We start from the raw sequence: 21,864 nt of genomic DNA, 5'->3' as shown, positions 1-21,864 counted from the left end.
CTACATGTACAAGGCATTTTGAGGTCTCAAACGGCCCGATTCACAGAACCGGGCCGTTTGCACCCACAAAAATACTTTTTGGGCTGTAACTTGTTGGCGAATCGCAATTTGGATTTTGCCAATCTGTGTTTGGAAGGCGCGTGTTTAGGGTGTCCTTTTTTAATACCAAGTTTGAATGCTATGTATGTATGTTTTGCGGGCGAAATGCTGTCTCAAAGCATTTGCAATTTACCGCCAGTTGAAAGTTGGTGTTAATCCATTCGCAAATAGGAAGTAGTACCCATTAGATCCCTTCCCTTTTGAGAATGGTCTAAAAAATAAGACCACAGCCAACTCTTAAAAACTCTCTTCCTTTATTTAAAAGCAATAACAGACATGGTAGTCTGCTGACCCAAGCAAGCCAATATCCCTGTGATGACTGCGATTCCTAGTGGGTTGTAGATTGCAACCTACCTTATTAATATTCATGAGATACATATGTCTGTTTCCGACGCATTAGGAATTGCTAAGGAAACAACATTTGTCATACGCTTTCCTTATTGCCAATTGCAAGGAATTGCAGTTAGGAAATCGCTGTTCCTCACTTTCATCCATCTGGCCCAAACTCTCTGTGCTGAATTGTTATGTAGTTATGAACACTTTCAAATGTGGATAAACTATAAACTGACACAGTACTGCTGATGTTCCTGCCGTTGACTTCACCAGTTTTGATACACTATCATTCCAGTGGAAAAACAAGACTGAATTGATGCAGTAGTCTTAGAATAAAGATGACTAAGCGTGTACCTGTTCAGACAATGTTACCCACCATTTCTCTTCAGTCCTGCTGCAAATTGTATACTCCCAGGGACTACTTAGGGACATTAGATTTCTAAGATTAAGGAGGTAGCTTGAGAATTGTCCAGCATCTTCTATCTGATTTTTAAGTTTCACCACTGGCCAAATCCTTTAATTTTGATGATTGAGAACAAAACTTATGTGATGCAGGAGAATTGCATCATGATGTTGTTGCAGTTGGTGAACCATTGCACCAGTGGATATGCCTGGTCCATGTTCCAGGAAACTGCAGTGATGCGGCACCAGTTTCCGGGGCAAAGAAAATAGTACACATAGTGATGAATTATCAGACATTTTACTGTGCATTCATCAAAGTGTTTAAAATAAGCAATTTTTGACCTCCTCTTTGCTTTTTTTGTGGAGGCATAAGGATCCTGAGTGAGGAGGGGCTTACTTGCATAGACTACTACTATCTCAGTTCTTGAAAAAATCAATTCCTATTGAAGAGTACACACATGAGTACATTCAGATATTGTATTATCAATCATTTGTTTATACATTTTAGAACTGACTGCCAAGCAATGAAGATAACACATTTTTACATTGTTTATTGTTCTGCATTCACTAGGTACGCGTTCCTATTGTGAAGTAAGCCTTGGTCTTTTTTCACGCAAATCCCTAACAGTTATCACATGTTAAAAAAAATGAAAATGGCGATGAGAAGAAAACTTACCACATTTTAATATGACTATCAAAATGGATGAAGTCACTGTATGAATTTACTGACACTTTCTTAAACGTTTGATCTTACAGGCCCCAGTTACTTTCCATGATGTGGCTGCCTGCTTCACTGTCCAGGAGTGGAAGCTTCTACATGAATGGCAGCAGGAACTTTACAATAATGTGATGAAGGAAATTCACCAAGCTTTGACTTCAATGGGTAAGTATGCACTGCCTGTCTTTATTTAGAGGGGGTGAATTCTTCAGAACAATAAGTCTGTTTTTTAGTTCAACTTTAAGAACTGTGAGATCACACTGTATTGTCAAAACATGAATTAAAAAGAAATCAAATTGCCTTACTGTAAATGTTCAAAAATCAAATGAAAATACTTCATCATGGTCTAATACTTCAAAACCAAATTTTGGATTGGCCGTGAAAGGGATGCATACACATACTTATAAAGGCACCACAAAAACAGTTAGACTGATTTGCTTTTCAAATTTCTCTCTGTGGATGGAAATCATTTGCACTTCTTCTCTGTCTTACCATACCCAGTCTCCAATACGTGACTTTTCCAAATACTGTCACCGGGGTTCCTCCCCTGCTTCCTCCATTGCTAACCAGTTCTGTCCATACACTTGCGAATTTCTAACAGACGGAGCATGTGCACAGCCACTTCCACACCCATTGCTCATCTGCTGAAAAAACTGTACCTCATCTGTCACTGTCCATATCTAGAACTTTTTGTACTACTCTAAACTTTACGCTTTTCACTCTGCCTTCTGCACATATCTTCCCATCAGTTTGTATATTATCAGCTATCATGTTGTCCAGACCCCTGTTGACCAGTAGGCCAAGATGTTTTATGGCCCTAGGCCTTCCATGTAAAGCCATAGTAATCAAGCGTAGACCGCTGGCCACAACTCATCAGTTGTAGAACCTCACTCATTATCTAGTTTATTTCATGCCTGGAAAAACATAAAGGCATCAATTACTGACATGAGGTGTGTTAGACTTGGTACCATTGGCGTGAGTCTCCCTTCCATTTTTGCTATTGCCTCCTTTGTTTTTGCTGGTCTAGATGCTTTGGGCACTTTGCAACTGCTGTTCAGTGCCAAAGTGCAAGTGCTCCCTTTTTGTAAATTGTTGTTTGGATTAGTGATTCCATGATTGGTTATTTGATTTACCTGTCAGACCCTAGTACTGTGCACCATGTGTGCCCAGGGCCTGTAAATCAAATGCTGCTGGTGGGCTTGCAGCTCTGATTGTGCCACCCACGGAAGCAGCTTGTAAAATGTGGCTCAGACCTGCCATTGCAGAGACTGTGTGCAGTCTGGGACTGCCATGTTGACTTGGCAAGTGCACACACTTGCCTGTCCCTAAACCTTCCCTTTTCTACATATTAGTCACCCCTAAGGTAGGCCCAAGTTACCCCTGTGGGCAGAGTGCATTGTATGTGAAAGATAGGACATGTCCTGATGTGTGTGGCATGTCCTGATAGTGAAATACTGCCAATTTCGTTTTTCACTATTGCAAGGCTATCTGTTCCCGTAGTACAGAATAGGGTGTTTGTTTATAACATCTTATAAACATAACTGACCCTAGGAACAAGCTGGAAAAGTAAAGTTTAATATGCCTGAACTCAGAATGTTAAAGTGCATCTTATAGTGAGGGTGATTTTTACATCCCGTGTTTGAAAATACCACTTTTAGAAAGTAGGTATTTTCTTGCCTAACCATCCAGTGTGCCTCTGCTAGGTTTGTGTATTGCATGTCTGGCTGGAGACATGCAATACACAAACTAGCGAGGGACAGCGTCTCCAGTAGTCTGATAAGTCAGGGCTGGCCTGAATAGGCCTGGTCTGCATTTGGTGTGGTGGGTGGAGTAGCACCTTCACCTGAATAGAACTGTGCCTACCTTCCACAATGACGGCTCCGCCCCTTTGTGGTGTGTCTGGAGCCAGGGCTCACACTGACAATGGAGAATGCTGTGCACTTGCAAAGTGCCCCACAGAACTGGTTTTGGCTGAGTACAGACACTCTGTGCCTTCAGAGAACAAAGGATTTAGGTGTATAAAAAGAGTGGCCCAGACCTCAGAGTTTTAGATCACTTCTGGGAAATCAAGAGGAACCTTTGCCAAGGAGAAGAGCCGGATAAGCTGAGGAGGAATACTGCCCCTGTGCTGTTTGCTGTCTGGGGTTGGCCTGCAGTGGCTGCATGCTGCCAAGGAAAGGGGAAAAAGGACTTGCTGGCAGATGCATCAACGTAGCCTTTTACTATTCCTAAATAGCGATTTTTAAGGAATCGCTATTTAGGAATAGCAAAAGCCTATGCATGTAGGAATCGCAATTAAAATACCGATTCCTTAACATTCCTTAATTGCTACTCGCAAATTGCTAGTTGCAATTAAGGAATGCTGTCCCATTCATTCCTATGGGCCTACAGGCCCATAGGAATGTATTGGAGATTGCATGAGCAATTAGTGAGTACCAGTATGTACTCGCAAATTGCTCATGCAATTTCAAGGGTGCAAGGGTGTCAAAATGACACCCTGTTGCACCCCTGAAATTGATCTATGCACATATGTTGCACACACACATGCCCTAAGGGCATGTGTGTGCGCAACATGAAGCTTTGAAAAATGCACAAAAGTGCTTTTATCAAAGTTTTAGCAAATTACCATGAAGTTCAACTTCATGGTAATTTGCTCCCCCTATTAGCGAATTCGCTATTTTTTTTACTTACATGCATTGCATTTAAGGAATCTCAATTTGGGATTCCTTAAATGCAATTGCAATTTAAGGAATCTCAATTTAGAGATTCCTTAAATTGTGATTTTTGCATTTGGGATGATGCATCCCAAATGCAAAAATACTGGGAGCAAAGGTGCAGATTCTGAGAATCTGCCCATTTGCACCCGGTATTTACTTTGATGCATCTGCCAGTTTGCTGTTTGCTTTGTCACCTGCTTAAAGAAAAGATCTCCAAGGGGTTGAAACTGAGCTTGCCTCCTGTTCTGAAGTCTCAGGGACACAAAGACGTCATCACCAGCTCCCCTGATTTCCTTGCTGGAAATTCCAACCTGTATGCTGCTGTTTAGGACCTCTAGAGACTGTTTGTCGCGGGGAGCTGGAAAAACGACGCAACATCAAAGAATCGTGTCGCATCCATTTCTGTTTCCGACGCCGAAGTAACCGTCACAGCGCTAGACACGGCTCGAGAAATCGCCACACGAAGCATCGAGTGCAACGATCTCTGAAGTCTGAGTTTCCCGCATCGTTCCCGACGCAAGCCTGCTGTGCGGCTGCACGAAACCACGCATCGTACCGGATTGATGTATAGCATTGAAGCGCCAAGACTGTCGCATTGTTGGGGGAAGCAGTAAGAAACAGACACATCAACTCCCCATGCAGTAAGAAAACGACGCATCACCTCCTTTCTTGTAGGGAACCGATGCATCACCTCCCCTGCAGTAAGGAACCGACGCATCACCTCCCCCGAAGCAAGGAACCGACGCATCACCTTCCCAACATGTAAGGAGCCAACGCATCACCTTCCCTGCGGCCATTTTGTTTGATTTGCGTTAGGCATCCCAGGTACTTTGTGAGACAAGTGTCACATTTACAACTTGCATTGAACTGAACTAATCCTACCATTTGAAAACCTTATTTTTAATACTGTATTTTGGGTTTTTGTCGTTTGGTCTTGTTTTGGTTTAGATAAAGTTTACTGTGTGGTGCCCATTTGTAGGGTTTCACTGTATTATTGTATGTGTTCACAAATGCTTTACACACTGCCTCTGAGATAAGCCTGTCTGCTCGTGCCAAGCTACCAAGGGGGTGAGCAGGAGTTATTTTAGATGTGTATCCCCCTTAACCTGACTAGTATCAAGGGTCCCTATTTGGACAAAGGTACCTAACTCTGCCAACTAAAGACCCCCATTTATAACAAGGTGTGAAATAAAGGATTCCGTGTCACTCAGGGTCAGTAACATAAAGCAACATTTTGCAATTGGCCACTGGCATATTAACGCCCCGTATGTGAGTGGACTGACGGATAGCAACTGCCAAAGGCTCTAGGGCCAGATGGAACATCTAGTGTGACAGCAGGTGTTGGACCTGATACTCATCAGGTAGTAGTTACCGAAACCTATTTGCCTTATCCACCTGGGCTTTCTTATGTGGCCTCAGCCACAACTAGGGTGGGAAAGTGCACATGCCTTTCCGATCCGTTTGGGGAATGGCGCTGATTTCATGTTCTGAAACATGGGCTGATTTGTTATTGCAGACCGGTGGGTGTGCACTGATAGGTAGCGTCGGTAAACTCATGAGCAGCTTGCCTGTGCCCATGATCCCATCTGCCTCCTGCCAAGGCAGGTTATTGTGTGCGCACAGACACGCATATTGGTTAAACCTCTGTCCAGTCTGATGTGCAGACTTGGACGGGTGCATTGGCACCACGGGTGATGGGAGCTATGTGTCCCTCCTGCCATCGCTGGACAGGGTGTGCAATAGCACATGTACCTCGAGGTAGTGATGAATACCTACGTGTATGTTCACTACCTATGAAGCCTGCTCTGCCCATAAGTTAATATGGGGAAATGGGTGACAATACTTAGCGCTGCAATGGTGGATTGCAGTGGTGCTGCCTCAAGATGTTTCATATCAATTGATTCACAGTACCAAACCCTTTCCATTGGTAACATGGGTTTTGGCATAATTCGCTTAGAAATGCCACTTATAGAATATATTTAAAACAACAAATTATCTAGTAATCACCTTTATCGCTAATAATATCGCAAACAGAAGCAGACCATAAACTAATTTCTTTGGTCTGTAGTATTTATTTACTAATTGTTTCTTCTCAACCAGGGGGCCACATCCAACATATTAAAATCTACTCTTTGGAAATAGTCGTTAATTTGAATAAAACTTTCCCTATGAGTTTAAATAGTGTTCCCTCTGGCAGCAACCTTATAATGAATGTATAAAATGGTGAATTAATTCCCAATATGGTTCCTTCTTCTTTTTTGAAATCATGACTGGTCTAAGAGCTCACACTTTTCTTGTAAATTATTTTTGTCATTTGTATCATGTCTTTTGTAACAGTTTTTTTCACAATATGAGTTGACTTTATCTTTAAATGTGGGAAGAATAACGTGTTTCCCATGTTCTGATTGTAAATGAACAATAACTATTTTTTCAAAATATAATTAGTAAATAAATACTACAGACCAAAGAAATTAGTTTATGGTCTGCTTCTGTTTAAGTAATATACAGAGATAAAGGTGCTGACTACATAATTTGTTGTTCTAAGTATTGACAGGCCCTGTCTAGTAGGTGTCGTTTACAGGGCCTAACCCCTTTATTACGATACTGATAGAATGTGGACATTTCTATGCTTCAAGAGTCTCGGAGACCATGGTTTCTAGCTTCAGTGGACTCCAGGGGTTAGGGGTGAGCACATCTGTGCATTCTCCAATCAACAGCCATAAAGCATGGGCTTCCCAAGGGTATAGCAGACCTCTGCCATTTGAGGGCCGAATGCGATAGATTGAAGATAGAGGTTGTGAAACTTCGCCTCTAGAGGCCAGATCATTGCCCCACTAAAGATTAACAGGTAGATTCATGAAGCCAAAATCGGCTCGCAAAGGGCCAGATTCTGAGAATCAGGCCATTTGCGAGCGCAATTTTTGCATTTGGGATTCATCATCCCGAATGCAAAAATCGCAATGATAGAATTCGCAAATTTGTGCGGAATTGCATTTAAGGAATCTCTATTTGAGATTCCTTAAATGCAATTCATGAAACATTTAAAAATTGCGAATTCGCAATTTCGGCCCGCTATTTACCACGAAGTCAAACCTCGTGGTAAATAGCGGAAACTTAGAAAAATGCACTTAAGTGCATTTTTCTAAGTTGTATGTTACACACACACATGTCCTTGGGACATGTGTGTGCGTAACACCAGCATCCAATATCATTTCAGGGGTGCAACAGGGTGTCCTTTGGACACCCCTGCACCCTTGAAATCGCAAACTCAACATGCGATTCGCTAATAGCGAATCGCTCATTGATATGTCTTCCCATTCATTCCTATGGGCCTTTAGGCCCATAGGAATGAATGGGGAGTTATTCCTTATTTGCGATTAGCAATTAGCTAATCGCAAATAAGGAAGCTGTAGGAATCGCAATTAATATTGCGATTTCTACAAGAATCCCGTTTTGCGAGTCTGTAATAGCGATTCCTTAATAATCGCTATTACAGACTCACAAAACATGCCGATGATGAATCTAGGTGTTAGATCTGCATTCCAGTGCCCCACGGCAGACAGGCCTACAGTTTAGGTGAGACAATTTTGGTTAAAAAAGAAAACCCCTAAACCTCCTAACTTCAAAGACACACAGCAATATAACTACGGGTGCCATCCTCCAGCAAAAGGTCAGATATGCTTGTGGAAACAGCGTCAAGGGAGAACCCAGACTGTGAGGTGCACACTGTCAGAGGACTCTGTTGTGCACAAGGATAACTGTCCAAATAGAGACTGGCCTGGGCCGAGGACCTGCTGAAGTGTGACTCTTTGAGATGTGTTCTCCAAGCGCCCAATGGTGGACCTCCTGTTTTCCTTGAGATTTCAGGGACACCAAAGATCTCCGACGAGGGACCTACACCATCTACCTGTGACATCTGGAGAGCTGTGTCGTCTCAAGTGCCCACTTCGGCTACTAAATCCAAACTGGTAGAGTGGACTTGACTTGTGTCTGGAGATGGAATTGATTAGTGCGGAGCCCCAGTAATCTTTATCGCATCTGAGGCGTATGGTTCCCATACAGCGGGGACCTTAATACTCCTAAGCGCCTAGTGGTGGTGAGTGGATTCACCAGTTGCGGGACCCCGTGTGGCAGATTTCGTCAGTCGTGCCGCATTTCTCTCATGTGGCACACTGACTGCATGCTCATTGCATTCTCTGTCTGATTCATTCATTCATTCATTCATTCATTCACAGTGTTCAACCCTCAGAGGTGGGGTGTACCTGGAGTAGTGCCTTATCTACCTCATTTGGCTCTGCTGAACTTGTGCCTGTTAGTGTGCGATCAGAGTGGTCTAGTGCAACCTGTATCCTTGTGCACCAGACAATGTGCCTCACTTCTAGAGAGGTACGGAATTGTAACTCTTTGCTGTGTCACCGGAATCACCTGGTGCAACCAAACTCGACGTGCACCTTCATTGTGCCTCTTTACCAGGGAGGTGTGGAATTTGCAACTCATCCTGTTTGGAATCTCAAATGCCTGGTGCGACTAATCCCTTTGCGCCCCAGTCACTGTGCCCTGATTGCCTGGGCACTACCTGGATCATCATGTACCGATCGTGGTGCCTCATCCTGCTGAGAGCTCCTCTGTGTTTCACCCCTTTCATCGGTTGTTCCCTTGTTCACCCTCTTTTCGACAGATCAACTGTCCTCTCCACACCTGGCCCCTCCCAAAGACAGATTGGCACTAGGTAGTAGCGAGAGAGATTAACCGGGTTGAAGAAACTCTTCTGAGACAGTTCGGAAGCGGTTCAAGAGACTGCATAGCTCATTTGTGTTTTGAGACCTGTGGCTGAACTTCCCCAGTGGCTGCTAACCTCTCCCTTGTTTACGTCTACCTCATAATTAAAACTCTTACATATTCCCACCTGCTTCCTGGGGACCCAGATTAAGTGTGACTTCAGCCACGTGCGGCCCAGTGTCCGGGAGGTGGGGTTGTTTATCTTCCATCCGGTGGTATATGACAATGAGGGTGAACTTGAGGGTGGAGGGAGGCATGGGCCTCGGCGTCTGCAGAGGGTGAACAATATACTTGCTAGGTATCAGTGGTACAGCATTAGGGTACTGAGTGAGTATGTGTATGTAAGAGCATGCCATACTGACTGGCTGATACCTTTTGCACCGCAAAGTGGTGCAGAGTGAGTGTGAGAGTGATTGTTCGCAGACCGCCTGTGATTCACGACGGTGCCGCCTTAAACGTTGATTAGTGCCAAAAGCACAATAATGTTTTACATTGGGTTTCTCCCGCGTCGTGTCGGCTCGTGGTACTGCTAAAAATTGTTCTTATGTTTTGTGTATGTACATAATTTTGGTATCATGCACCGCTCAAGGGTGCTCTCACTCAGTTCGGAGGTGAAAGTTAGATTAGGAACTGTCCATAGTGTGCATACTATTGAAAGCATATCCATTCGAGTGGTCCTGGTACTGCTAGTAATATTTCCGATTGTGTTTAATGCCCAAAGGTTTTCGATGGTCATGTTATAATGGTTGAATATGTGTGTTGAATATAAATGTTTTTACATACATCCTGTGTGAAGTCTCTTCAGTGCATGTATCGCGAGTGGCTGCTGTGCCTTTGCTTTATACATTGCCTCTGTAGTGAACCTGACCTCTCAGGGCCAAGCACTGGTTACACAGCGAGTGCAATCACCCGTCCTTGACTGGAGCAGTGGTTCTGCCTGGTTGGGGGCATCCCTTCAGCCAACCATAAAACTGCCATTTCCAACAGTGGTATGCTTGTCTTGTCCCCCCCTAGGATCAGGAAGGTACCCACAATATGTCCTCCATAATCATTCTGTGCCCTAGGGGAGGTATTGAGCCATCTGACATTTACAGGAAATTCTGGCCTATCCCCTTCTGCTCAACATGCACCTGGTAAAAAGCCTTGGCATCCAATATGAGCAATAGCTTATCATCCGGGTCATTACACATGTACCATTGGACAGAAGACGACTGGGCTCAGATCCTACTTAGTAGTCATAAATCAAGCTCGGGATAACCCTCTTATGACAAGTTGCTGGTACTTTGCGAGTATCTTCATATCTGCACTTATAACTGATATTGGGTGATAGCTTACACAAATAGTAGGGTTCTTGTCTGGTTTCAAAATACGTCTGATGAGCGCTTTATTAAACTCCGGCTGCAGCACAGTATTGCCTTCAAGTTCTATAAAAAGTTTACAGAGGAGAGAAGAAGTCAGTTGCCATGTAAATATTTGCACCCTTATAAAGAAAAAAGCTGTTGTGTCTCTTAGCTGCTATGTTAACTTGATGGATATGCTTATGTCGAAGAAAACATGCGATTTTTGGTCGGGGCTATTTTGATGCACGTCTCCCCTGATCTGGATCCTGTTTGCATTTCATAACTCCAGTGATGGCACTCAAGTCAGGCCTGTAAGTTTCAAGATGAATGGAGGTAGGAATCTGTCCATGTTTTTCACCTTCAGCCTCTCTGACTCACCCAAGAAGTGGACATTATGTCTGCGACTGCGGTCTTCAACATTCGTCATCTTTCTGTGCACGTGCCACTATTACTCGATCGTCTGTAACTACCACTCTGTGATCCGTGTTATCGAGCCGCAGGTGGAAAGTACTTAGGTCAGACATGAGGGATCTGTGGTCGGCAGCCATGGACTTTGAGTCCGCAAGCATCAAGTCCAAGGTTCACTCGATGTCTGTGAGCTCTCTAAAGTAATGTCTGCCACAGTGGACACAGTGTCCTTCGACTTTCCGTCCACCACTGGAGCATAGTTTTCACTTAGGACATAAAGGAGGGTGTGATAATAAAAAAATATTCAAACAAAAAAAATAAAATAAAGGAGGGTGTGAGAATGCTCGTGGCTTAGGGAGGTGGGAATTGAAATTAATGCCGGAGATCCACTCGGAGGTTCTGAATTAGCAATAGGATAGAAATTTGGATGTACCCTTAGTGTACTTCTGCAGGTATACAGAGCTGTCTATATTGCAGTCACCGTCCACAGAATAGGACCAACTGAATGCAAGGTAAGTTATGCCACCACTGCAAAGTTGGAGGTTCATCACTATGGACGAAGAGGTGCACTGGCCACGAGCCAGAAGTCTGTCCCTGGGTTCCGAAGTGTGGTCCTATATTAAAGCTGATATGCCGACTGTGAGAGTTAAAGCCCACAGACAGATTGTTATCACCAGGTGATGACCTCCTTTAGACTAGACCCCCTGCCGTGCGGTGTGATGCAGGGTCTCTAAATGTCTTTAAGGGGGCTGCCGGGGTTTGCCGACTGGGCACCACATCTGCATAGGACTGGGATCAGACCTCTGTAATCCACCCAGTTTTTCGCAGAACAAGTTAGTAGATTTTACACACGTTCAATAGAGATCTGGAGTAGCATATAGCCTGTATACTAGACCCCCTGCTGAGCAGTGTGTCTGCAGGGTCTTGAAATGTTTTTTCCCGGGGTTTGCCAACTGGGCACCACAGCTTCATAGGACTGGGATCAGACTTCGTAATCTGCCCAGTTTTGTGCAGAACAGGCTGGTAGATTTTACACATGTTCAATAGAGATCCGGAGTAGTATATAGCGCCAATGTCTCCAGATAGGATGAAGCATTCAGTGTAGGCCTCTTTCTGATAGTCGGGTTATGCTGTAGCCAAAGAGGTAAACTTCCTCGGCTGGAGGTAAGGAGATGCACCTGCCCAGATTCACAAGACGGTATCCGGGCCTCACCATGTGTTGTCATAGGTATGTTCACTGCTGGGGGTTGAGGTCACATGGAGAATCATGACAGCCGATGGCGCCATATATTCTAAGTGCCAACCCAGAAGTACTTCGCGTGGGGGCTAGGGAGCAACTGAAGTTGCCCACCCTAACACCGAGGCATTGACTCCTCCTGTTAAAACAGTGCTCTTGTGCTGCTATAGCCACAGTCTCGAAGGCTGAGCGGGTCTGTATTTTCATGTATTCAGTATCCCCGGGGCTGTCAGGGCCCGGGGTCAAGGTGCTGCAGCCACACACGGCCTGCTGTCCCTACGACCACTCACCTCGGGTCCTCTGCTCCAGCCAATATCTGACTTCTGTAGTCTGTTGTTTGCTACGGGAGGGCAGGCCGTCAGTGAGCAAGTAGGCCCTGCCCAGTTGCTTTGGCCCAGTCTAAGTAGTTCGCTCCATCAAGGGCCTACAGGGGGGATTGCAAACTGCACCCCCCATGCTCCGGCACCATGATCACCCCATGCCATGTAGTGGGGAGCCCTGGGTCTGCCTTATTCTCCAGGAGAGTGCTGTGCGGCTCAGGAGCTTTTTCTGGAGCCGGCCATCTTCGATGCAGCTGGACTCCGCCCACCCCACCCTGGTTTCTTGACCTTCCATCACAAATCGATTTTCTAATAACAACAACATGTGCAGAACACTCCAATAATCAAATAACAGCCTTCCCACAAAATAGCAAAAAAACTCCCACCACTAAAATGTACATATGCAAATACAATTCAAGGGTCGAACACCTCTGACAAATCCAATATGTTTGCCCCAAAAAAAAACATCCTAAAAATGTCATCAATGTAAGTTCTGTTGCACAAAAGAACAATGCAGCCTTTTTCCAGTTCCTTTCTAAAAAGCAAGAATGTATTGGGTACGTTATGCATGAAAAACACAGCATCAGGTTAATAAAGAAGGTATTTTTCATGTAATATGTGTCCAATAATCAGGCCTGCCAAGTATCATGCATTAGGTGTGACACTAACGCATTTCAGTGTGGTGTTCCGCATCACCGCACTGAAATTCATTGTCACACTTTTTAATGTGCAACTGACTTACTCTGTACCAGCGCTGAAACTGCTAACCAGGCTGCTAGCCTTGCGCGCCAGTGCCTGTGACTCCTGTATGCAGGCTATGCAGCTCCCGCAGACTTGCCGGCCCAGCCGCTGCCACCACCAAAGGCTCAGGCAGTAAACAGTTAATGAACTTGCCTTGTGCACTGCTGCCGTAGCCTGCTACAATGTATCTGAATAGCCGCCCTGCTGGCTGCACTGAAATTTCCGCCCCGTCACTCACTACAGCCAGGCCTGACTTCACCCGGTCGCCAAGGCAGTCCTGTGCTCAATACCGACACCCGGGCAGAACCTGCTGCCCTCAGCAGTGGTTGCCATGCGTACAGGCTGTGGCCGCGCTGCGGGGGGATGTGATCACCTCACGTTCTGGCTGTTGATTCTGGAAGGAATTGAGGTCGGAGGGTTCAGGAAGGCGGGGATTCGACTGGAAGCGTGCCGCACGCCGGCTGCCAGTCATGTCCTTGTAGAGCGAGGTATTCTGTGCTTTTAATAAGATTTGCTTTCTGTGCTTTTAATAAGGTTTGCTTTTTTCATAGCGCGCGCGCTGAGTAGCATACTCTTATGAGACCACGCTTCGTGAACCCCACACCCTGTGGTTCCGCAGCAGCCCAGACAGCACACCAGGCCACACTGTAGTGTGCCTCTACTGCTCTGAGCCTCAGAATCATTGCCAGGCCGCCGGCGTCCGTTTGCCATTGGAGTTATTGGGGCCATGGCGAGGAGCGGGCAGAATTGCCATTCACCTAATGTAAGTGAATGCCAGGGCTGGATGGCGTGAGCTTCGAATAAAAATGTGCTATAATAGTGCTAGCGTGCGGTCACACTGGTGCCAATCAGTGTAAGAAATTACTAGCGGCCAGCTCAACTTGAGTCAACAGAACCTGCTTTGAAAATGAAATACTGCAGGCTAGGCGGAATGTAAGTTCATCGATTTCTTCATCTCCGCGGTTCAGCCATTGTTGCATTTTGTATGTAACTTATATATTTAAAGCAACAGTACACTAATGTCCGGAACATTTTTAAGTGCAACATTTCATGTCTGTAGTACACGTATGTGTTTTCTGTGGTACCAAGTGGAGTCATTTCTGATATTTAATTCGCAAGAACTTTTCTGCGTGCTTTTAAAAGCAATTAGGTTTCACACACAGTGTTACATTATATAAAGCCTGGAACCTCACACATAAGTGCACTTAAACCATGTTAATGTCACACACAAGAAGTCTGAAACTTGGCAGCTATTAGTCTGGTGGTGCCCTTCCATTTCTGAAGCAGTTGTAAGATTTTCTTAGAGTTTCTTGTTGCTCAAATGGGTGTAATTTCCGATATTTAGGTTTCCCCATTTTTCATTGCTTAATTTTGCTCGCGAGAAAATGTCACTCAAAATCGTTGAAATGTCACTCATAATTACTCTAAAATTTTGAAAATGTCACACATAGCAATCTGAAACCTTGGCAGCTATGAATAATTTCTTCTTTCTGAGAAAGCAATCACAGGCAAAGCCAGTAAGTTTTGCATTTTGGATCATTTGGATTTGCCAATGCAGTGTGCTTCTGCTGTTCAGCATTGTAAAAAAAAATGAGAGGCTATAAAGGCAGAATGATGCGAGCACTGTTGGTGCACGCTTGTGTCAATAGGCATGTGTCCACTTACAGAATGACACAGGAGCCATTGGAATCTATTAATAATAATTAAAAAAAAAATCATGAAAGCACAAAATAAAAATTAAAAGGACTGCGGGGTGTTGCACAATGGAGGAGTTGGTGAAAGGAGGAGAAAAGCAGCACAGAAGGGTGGAGAGCAACATGGTGGACGGGTGGAAAGCTCACAAAGGAGGGAACGACATATCGCACATGGGGAAAAGCATTTTTGCCATGAGAACCATGAAAGCCAGCAACGTACAAGGGAGAGAGTAGCACAGGCAACAGAAAAAAAGCGCATGAGAGAGCTGTAAAACACACAGACTACAATGGTGTTATTAACCAAATGAAAAAAGTTGTTCCCTAAAAGTGAAAAGTAGAAGGATAGAAGTCAGACAGTTAAAAGAACGCTAAAGAGGCTGTACTCCGTGGAGGGACATACACAAGAAGAGGGAAGGCAAGCCTTTAAATAAGAAGCAAGAGTCGCAATAAATCCAAACAGTGGTAAGCAACAAGGGGGTTGTAAGCCCACTGTAAGTTCACAATAGATCTTGTGTTGTCTGGTAGGTGAGACCTAAAAAGTAATTAACATGTAACCACTTATATCCTTCCTGGTCTGATATCAGAAAGCTGACCATGATTTATAGACTGCTTTTGGTAAGAGTAAGCCTTTCCACAGTTGGGCCACATAGTGAGCCTTTGGTTAGTGAACTTTAAAGAGTGCATAAACTATTTACAATCTAGCCCTGGGAAAAGGTATGTGAGCTTTGCACAACCTTAAACTAAGCTCTTGAAAAGTCTGAGCAAAAATGCAAGTCAAAAGTAAGCCTTTACCACATTGTACCTATAATGAAGCCACACGGTTGGGAGAACCTTCCACTAACTCCAAACTGATGAAACTTGGATGGAATTGACCTGTATGCTGAGCTTTAGGGAAAGTCTTTTTATTTTAATTTCCAGAGTATTTGGATCAGTAAATGGAGCTGTTGAGTGCACATGCTGGTTAACTTGTGACCATGAGACAAACTGAAAAGCAAGCGTTCGTTTGCCTGTGATAAAGTCACAGTGGTTTGTTAGACTTGAAATGCATTGGTGCACATGGTATCCAAAATAGGTTATGTCTTGAATAAACCCAACCAGTGTTTTTGACCATTACATAAGGTGCTTTTGTGGAGTTCAATTCTGCCACATAACCGTCTTCAGTGTCAGCTATTCTGTACTGTCTTCTTATTACAGAAGAACTAATTGAGAATTTATTATTTTGTATTCATTTTTAATAACAGGTCCACTTATTGCTGCTTCAGTTTTTTCCTTGGCAGCAAAGGAAAAAGAAGAGCTGTGGCCCTTGGATCATGTGGAATGTGAAAGAAGGCAAAATTCCTATCATTCCCCAGGTAAGTCAGGCATTCAAAAATCTTTTAGTGGGAATTTGACATAAATGTTGCAATTTATTTTTGACATAGGCACCATACGTATACTGTGACTTGAGTGTCTTCCTATATGCCTCCGCCACTACAGTAAAATCGGAGGTTTGATCATTGTGTGGAGGTGTGGCCCACAGTGGCACCACATCCCTGTAAAGCCCACATGCAACTAAGTGTACCACAGTTAACTCTCATTACCTGGACAACTGGAGGCCAAATATTCAAGAATGAGTAGGACAGGAAAGAGTGACGTGTGCGCGCCTCACCACATAGTAGATAAAGTGTTGGTCTGCTGCCACTGGTATTGTAATTCTAAAAGTAGAGATTATGGTAAAGCTAGGCCCACTGGAAAGAGAAGCGTGAGGGTGAGCCAACAGGAGAACAATTGATGTTGTGGCATTTGCTTCTTCACTCATTGCATCATTTCTTCTTAACCGACTGCTGAACCTCTGCCTTTTGCTGAATAAGGCACAATATTTCCTAATTTCTTTTAAATACTTCTTCTCACTTCCACCCCACAATTAAACTTCAGAAATGTGTTGCTGGCTTTCAGAATTGCAACAAACAATATGCCCTATATATTTAAACACTTGTTTCTTAGAATCATGCACTTTTTAAAAAATACCTTTTTATTTTGCCATTTTCAATGTAACAACATTGGAAATCAATCATCGAAAACAGTGGTGTAGAGGACACATACATAAATTAAAGTAAATCATAGCACAGCAGTTTCACTTGCGGCAGGCAGTACATGGGAATCATATCAGCATAGTGCAGACAAGTGTGCTCTCACACTCTTCCCTCCAGTGCCACAGTTTTGTGTGCTGGCCACCCAGTCCCTGGGCTCTTCATAATTCTCATTCATCAAATGTGTGGTGTGTTTTCCCATCCATCAACAAAATCAAGCCCATAACAGTTGATCCTCCGGCCTTATATTTTACGGAACTTTTGAGGGCAGCTCCTACTTGCATGTGTTACCTTCTCCGCCATCATGTAAAGGTCCATACTTCAGGACTTCCACCACTCCCCATCTCTGCACCACATCCTGTTTTGCCACCACAAGGCCCGGAGAGCTGAAGAGAAGGTGGGGCCGCGGAATGTCTATATCGTTTAGGATTCCCAATATGACATATCTTGGTTCAGCTTGAAGCACAACCTCCAGGACCGTGCCAAGTTCCACTAGTATTGCGATACAGTTCCTTTGGAAAAGGGTGTGCCATAGTGTGTGCATTAAATCCCCTCTATCATCATTACACCAGAGGCATTTTGGCGATGTCACTCTACCCAGAGTGTGTAGTTTAACCCTGTCATAGTACACCCTGTGCAGGATTTTGTATTGAATTAGTCTCAACCGGGACTTGAAAGCGACCTCCCTGGGTTGCATGAGTACCGCCTCCCAGTCAATGTCTTCCAGTGTACCCACATCCCTCACCCAGTGGTCTCTGAGATTGCTTAGATTATCAGGCATATTATTGTTGAAGGGAGAGGATGTGGACTAACGGTCAGAGCTGGGGTTCCAAGTTCAAGTCTCGGCGTTGGCTCAACACCCTGTGATTATGGGCAAGTCATTTAATCTCCCTGTGCCTATAGACAGCACCTGGATACCCTCCTGGGTGATAAGCTGAGCTATACAAATCCACTTTTCATTGTTCAATGTTCGATAAGAAAGAGAAATGCCCCCCTAGTGAGTGCTTCTTGCAGCAGTCTCCCCTCCAGTGGAGCATACTCCGGGATCTAAGTGCAGAGTAGACCCTCAGTGATCCAGGTATGTCTCAATTGCGCATACTTAAAAAAATTGAACATATGCAAGTTATATTCGGCACACAACGTTGCCAGGGTTTTAAGTTCCCCTCCAGGATATCCCCGATAGTGGAGATTCCAATTAAATCCCACGCCCCAAAGCCTTGTAATTTGCCAATCTCGCCCAACTGTGTCCCCTTCCAGAGTGGTGTTGCCCTCGTGATTTTCCGGGCCCAACGATTCATCCTTCTTGCCCTGTCCCACACCTCCAAGGTCACCTGGGTGGCCGGGAGCAGGCCTTGCATGCCTCTTCCCCCATAGAGGTAATGTAGGTAGGAATGATGTATCAGAGTATCCTTTTTTAGTGTGTATCAGATCCGCCTTCCAATAGTAGGCCTCTACACCAGGGAGGGCTATCCCACCATTATAGGGGTTGCGCTGCAGTTTTCTCAGAGCTATCCTCAGATGTCCACCCTGCCAATGGAAAGGCCTCACATCCCGTTAATATTCGTGAATGTGTTCCTCAGAAGTGGGAAGTATGTTTCTTAAAGGGCATACAATAATTGTTGTAACATAATCATCTTAATGAGGGCTGCCTGTCCATTCTCTACAGGGGCAGGCTCCTCCATCTCTCCGCATCCTTCGGGTAGTTCTACACCACCTTCCCTTGATTTTGGCCGTAGCAGGTGACTCTATGGTGTGCAATAAAGATACTAAGGTATTTGAAACCCTCAATGGCCACCGCTAGTTTACCCGGCTGGGGGGCCAGTCTTGTACCGGTCCTGGTGAGAATATAGTGGACATATCCCAGTTTATTTTATATCCTGAATGTCGTCAATATTCTTCCAGAGTGTGTAATGGAGTAGGGATGTTAGGTATTGGCTTGGTGATGCACAGAAGAATATTGTCTGCGTAGAGGAACATCTTCTTCTCTACGTCTTCAGTGGCTGTAGCCCGAATGCCAAAGATACCTGGGTGCATCAGAACCCGGCACGCCAGAGATTCTACCATAAGGGCAAATAGGAGAGGGGGCATCCCTGCCGTGTCCCAGTGCCAGTGGGGAAACTCCGAAGACAACAACCTGTTAACATGGACTGCTGCCCTTGGTATGCGAAAAAATATCGATACCCAGTCCCTACATTTAGGCCTGAATACAAATTTGACCAGCATGCATTCTAGAAATGGCCAATCGACTGCTTCAAATGCTTCTGCGGCTTCAAGGGACGAAAAGTCATGAGGCGCTGGTCAGTTTTTAATCTCCGACATTCAATTGTGGGTACAGCGTGGTAAACAACCTTTACAACAAAACCTTTACAACGCACTTCCACTACAACGCGGTCATTACAACGCAAACTATTACAACGCATTGCGCTGGGGGGCGCTCTAGGATAGGGAATAGGTTAATTTACTATCCAATAACCTTCCCTAGTGTCCACGGGGACTGGAGTTGGAATAGTAAATTAAACTATTCACTATCCAACACCCAAAAGCACTATGCGTTGTAATGGATTGCGATGTAAAAACCGCGTTGTAAAGGCAGGCGTTGTAATAGCCTGCGTTGTAACGTCATACATCCCTACAGCGTAATTTTAGCTGGGTGGAATGCCCCGGCATGAATCCCGACTGATCCCTGTGAATGAGGGGTGTTATGACCTGGAGCAGACTCGTTGCCAGCAGGGTTGCCAGGATTGCACCTCAGTGCTCAAAAGAGAGATTGGGCGATAGGAGGCACACCCGTCATGAGGTTTGCACTCCTTGTGAATGACTGTGATGGTGGCAGTCCGGAGGTCTGGGGGTACAGTTCCCGCCTCTTATGTTTCTATAAAAAGATTCAACAAGTGGGGTCCCATGATGTCGAGATAGCATTTAAAAAACTTGCCAGGAATGCCATTGGGTCCCAGATTTTTGCTCATCCTGAATTTGGAGACTGCTACCTCCACCTCCTCTAAGGTAAAGTCACTCTCCAGGGCTTATTTATTTATTTATTTATTTATTTATTTATTTATTCAATTTGTAAAGCGCGCTGTCACCTAGCAGGCATCCTGGCGCTGGCAACGTGGCTCAAGGGGGAGCGGGTGCAAGAAACCAGGAATGGCCACTACGTCCGGGGAAACAGCCTGGTTTTTACCCTTTTTCTAAAAGGAAGAATCTCTCTGAGTTGCCTGATTTCCAAAGGGAGACTATTCCACAATTTTGCAGCTCCCACCCCAAATGATCTCCCCCCGATCTGAACTTTGCAAAACCTAGGAACCATGACTAATCTAGCTGAAGAGGAGCTCAATGTTCTTGTCGGGGTGTACCAGTTGAATTTATTGCGCATACGCACAGGTCCTATCCCGTGAAGGGCTTTAAAAACAAGGCAGAGAGACTTAAAGTGTACTCTCTGTCTCAGGGGGAGCCAGTGGAGTTCAGCTAAGGCTGCAGATGCCGAGGAGCTTCTAGGCAAGCCTAATACTAGTTTAGCCGCTGTCAACTGTATTCTTTGCAATCTGTCCAACAGGAAGTTAGGAGAATCCAGCAGGAGAGCATTGCAGTAGTCAAGCGTACTGAGAATTGTGCATCTGGCCACTTGTGCACGCACCTGGGAAGGAAGTAGTGGGAACATTTTTCGGAGGGATCTGATGATCGCAAAGCAGGAGGTAGTAGTTTTTTTCACCTGACTTTCCAGAGTGAGCTTGCCTTCGAATATAATGCCCATTTTGCGGACACTGGCAGCCAGCTGAATTGAGGACATAGTACTCGAAGGCCAAAAGTTGCTAGGAAGACGAGGAGAAATCCTGTTAGCCGAACAGAAGATCACCTCAGTCTTTCCTGCGTTGAATTGTGGCGAGTTATCCTGCAGCCAGCGGGCCGTGTCCTGCAAACAGTTGTGAAAAGTGTAGTCGACTCCTCACCCTCAAATGACAGGATCAACTGAGTATCGTCTGCATAGTTTACGATATCGATATTATACGCCTTAACAACAGCAATCAGAGGTTTTAGGTACACATTGAAAAGAATAGGGCTGATAGCTGAGCCCTGAGACACCCCATGCAGCACCTTGGAAAAGGCGAACTGAAAAGGGGGGGGGAGGGATACGGCCTGCTGTCTGTCTTGTAAGAAGGAGCGGAACCCCTAACCCCTCACTCACTCAGCCTTCTCAACAGAATCCCATGGTTGACCATATCAAAGGCGGCAGACAGGTCAAGCAGAATCAGTGCAGCTGCCTGTCCCCTATCTGCCCACTTCTGAAGCTCGTCCATGACGGTCAACAGGGCTGTCTCGGTCCCATGAGCTGGCCGAAAACCAAACTGGGCCTCTTCCAGCAGATTGTGATGTTCAAGATAGGAGGAGAGAGTCATACTAACAGCCCACTCTACAATTTTGGCCGGGAACGGTAGCAGAGAGATAGGTCTGTAGTTTTTAGAACATTCGGGATCAAGGGAGGGCTTTTTCAGCACAACCACCTCAAGCCCTGGAACCAGGGTCAGAATGCCGTCTAAGTAATCATGATGGCTGTGTGGTCACTCAAGGGGTGGGCCTCGTAAAATGAACCATAATAAGTGGCAAAGGCCTGGACAATCTGGGCGTCTATGGTGTGGGAAACCCCTTCGTCATCTTGAATTCCATTGCCCATCTTGCCTCATGTTCTTCTTTTACTAAGCCAGCAGAGAAGTTTTCCAGCCTTGTTCCCCACTTCATACAAACGGTGTAGGGTCATCAACCTTTGCTGTCAAGCCTTATCCTGTGCCAGGTCATGGTATTCCTTGCTGAGGGCATCAAGTTGTCTATATAGTAGGGTGCCAGGAGAGTGGCCCAATCTCTCCTTTAGGCAGAGGATTCGTTGCTCAAGGTGCTCCAGCTCTGCTACCTCTCACTTCTTTCTTTGAGCGTTCAGGTTTTGTGCCCTATCTTTTAGGATGGGTTTTTACACCTCCCATAACATACCTTTTGAGTCGACCAAGTCCCTATTAT

The 21,864-nt window shown here is 45.0% G+C and overlaps 1 protein-coding gene across 1 annotated transcript in view; it reads left to right on the top strand.

Moving 5' to 3' along the window:
• LOC144761773 (uncharacterized) overlaps positions 1 to 21,864 on the top strand; it is a 101,105-nt gene that overhangs the window by 12,693 nt on the left and 66,548 nt on the right. The window contains exons 2-3 of the mRNA XM_078647018.1: positions 1,591 to 1,717; positions 16,030 to 16,140. Coding sequence (XP_078503144.1) covers positions 1,591 to 1,717; positions 16,030 to 16,140 — 238 coding nt within the window. The remainder of the gene's footprint in view (positions 1 to 1,590; positions 1,718 to 16,029; positions 16,141 to 21,864) is intronic.

This window comes from Lissotriton helveticus, chromosome 6 (assembly GCF_964261635.1).
Source record: "Lissotriton helveticus chromosome 6, aLisHel1.1, whole genome shotgun sequence".
NCBI lineage: Eukaryota > Metazoa > Chordata > Amphibia > Caudata > Salamandridae > Lissotriton > Lissotriton helveticus.
This window is presented reverse-complemented; position numbering and strand designations above follow the sequence as displayed.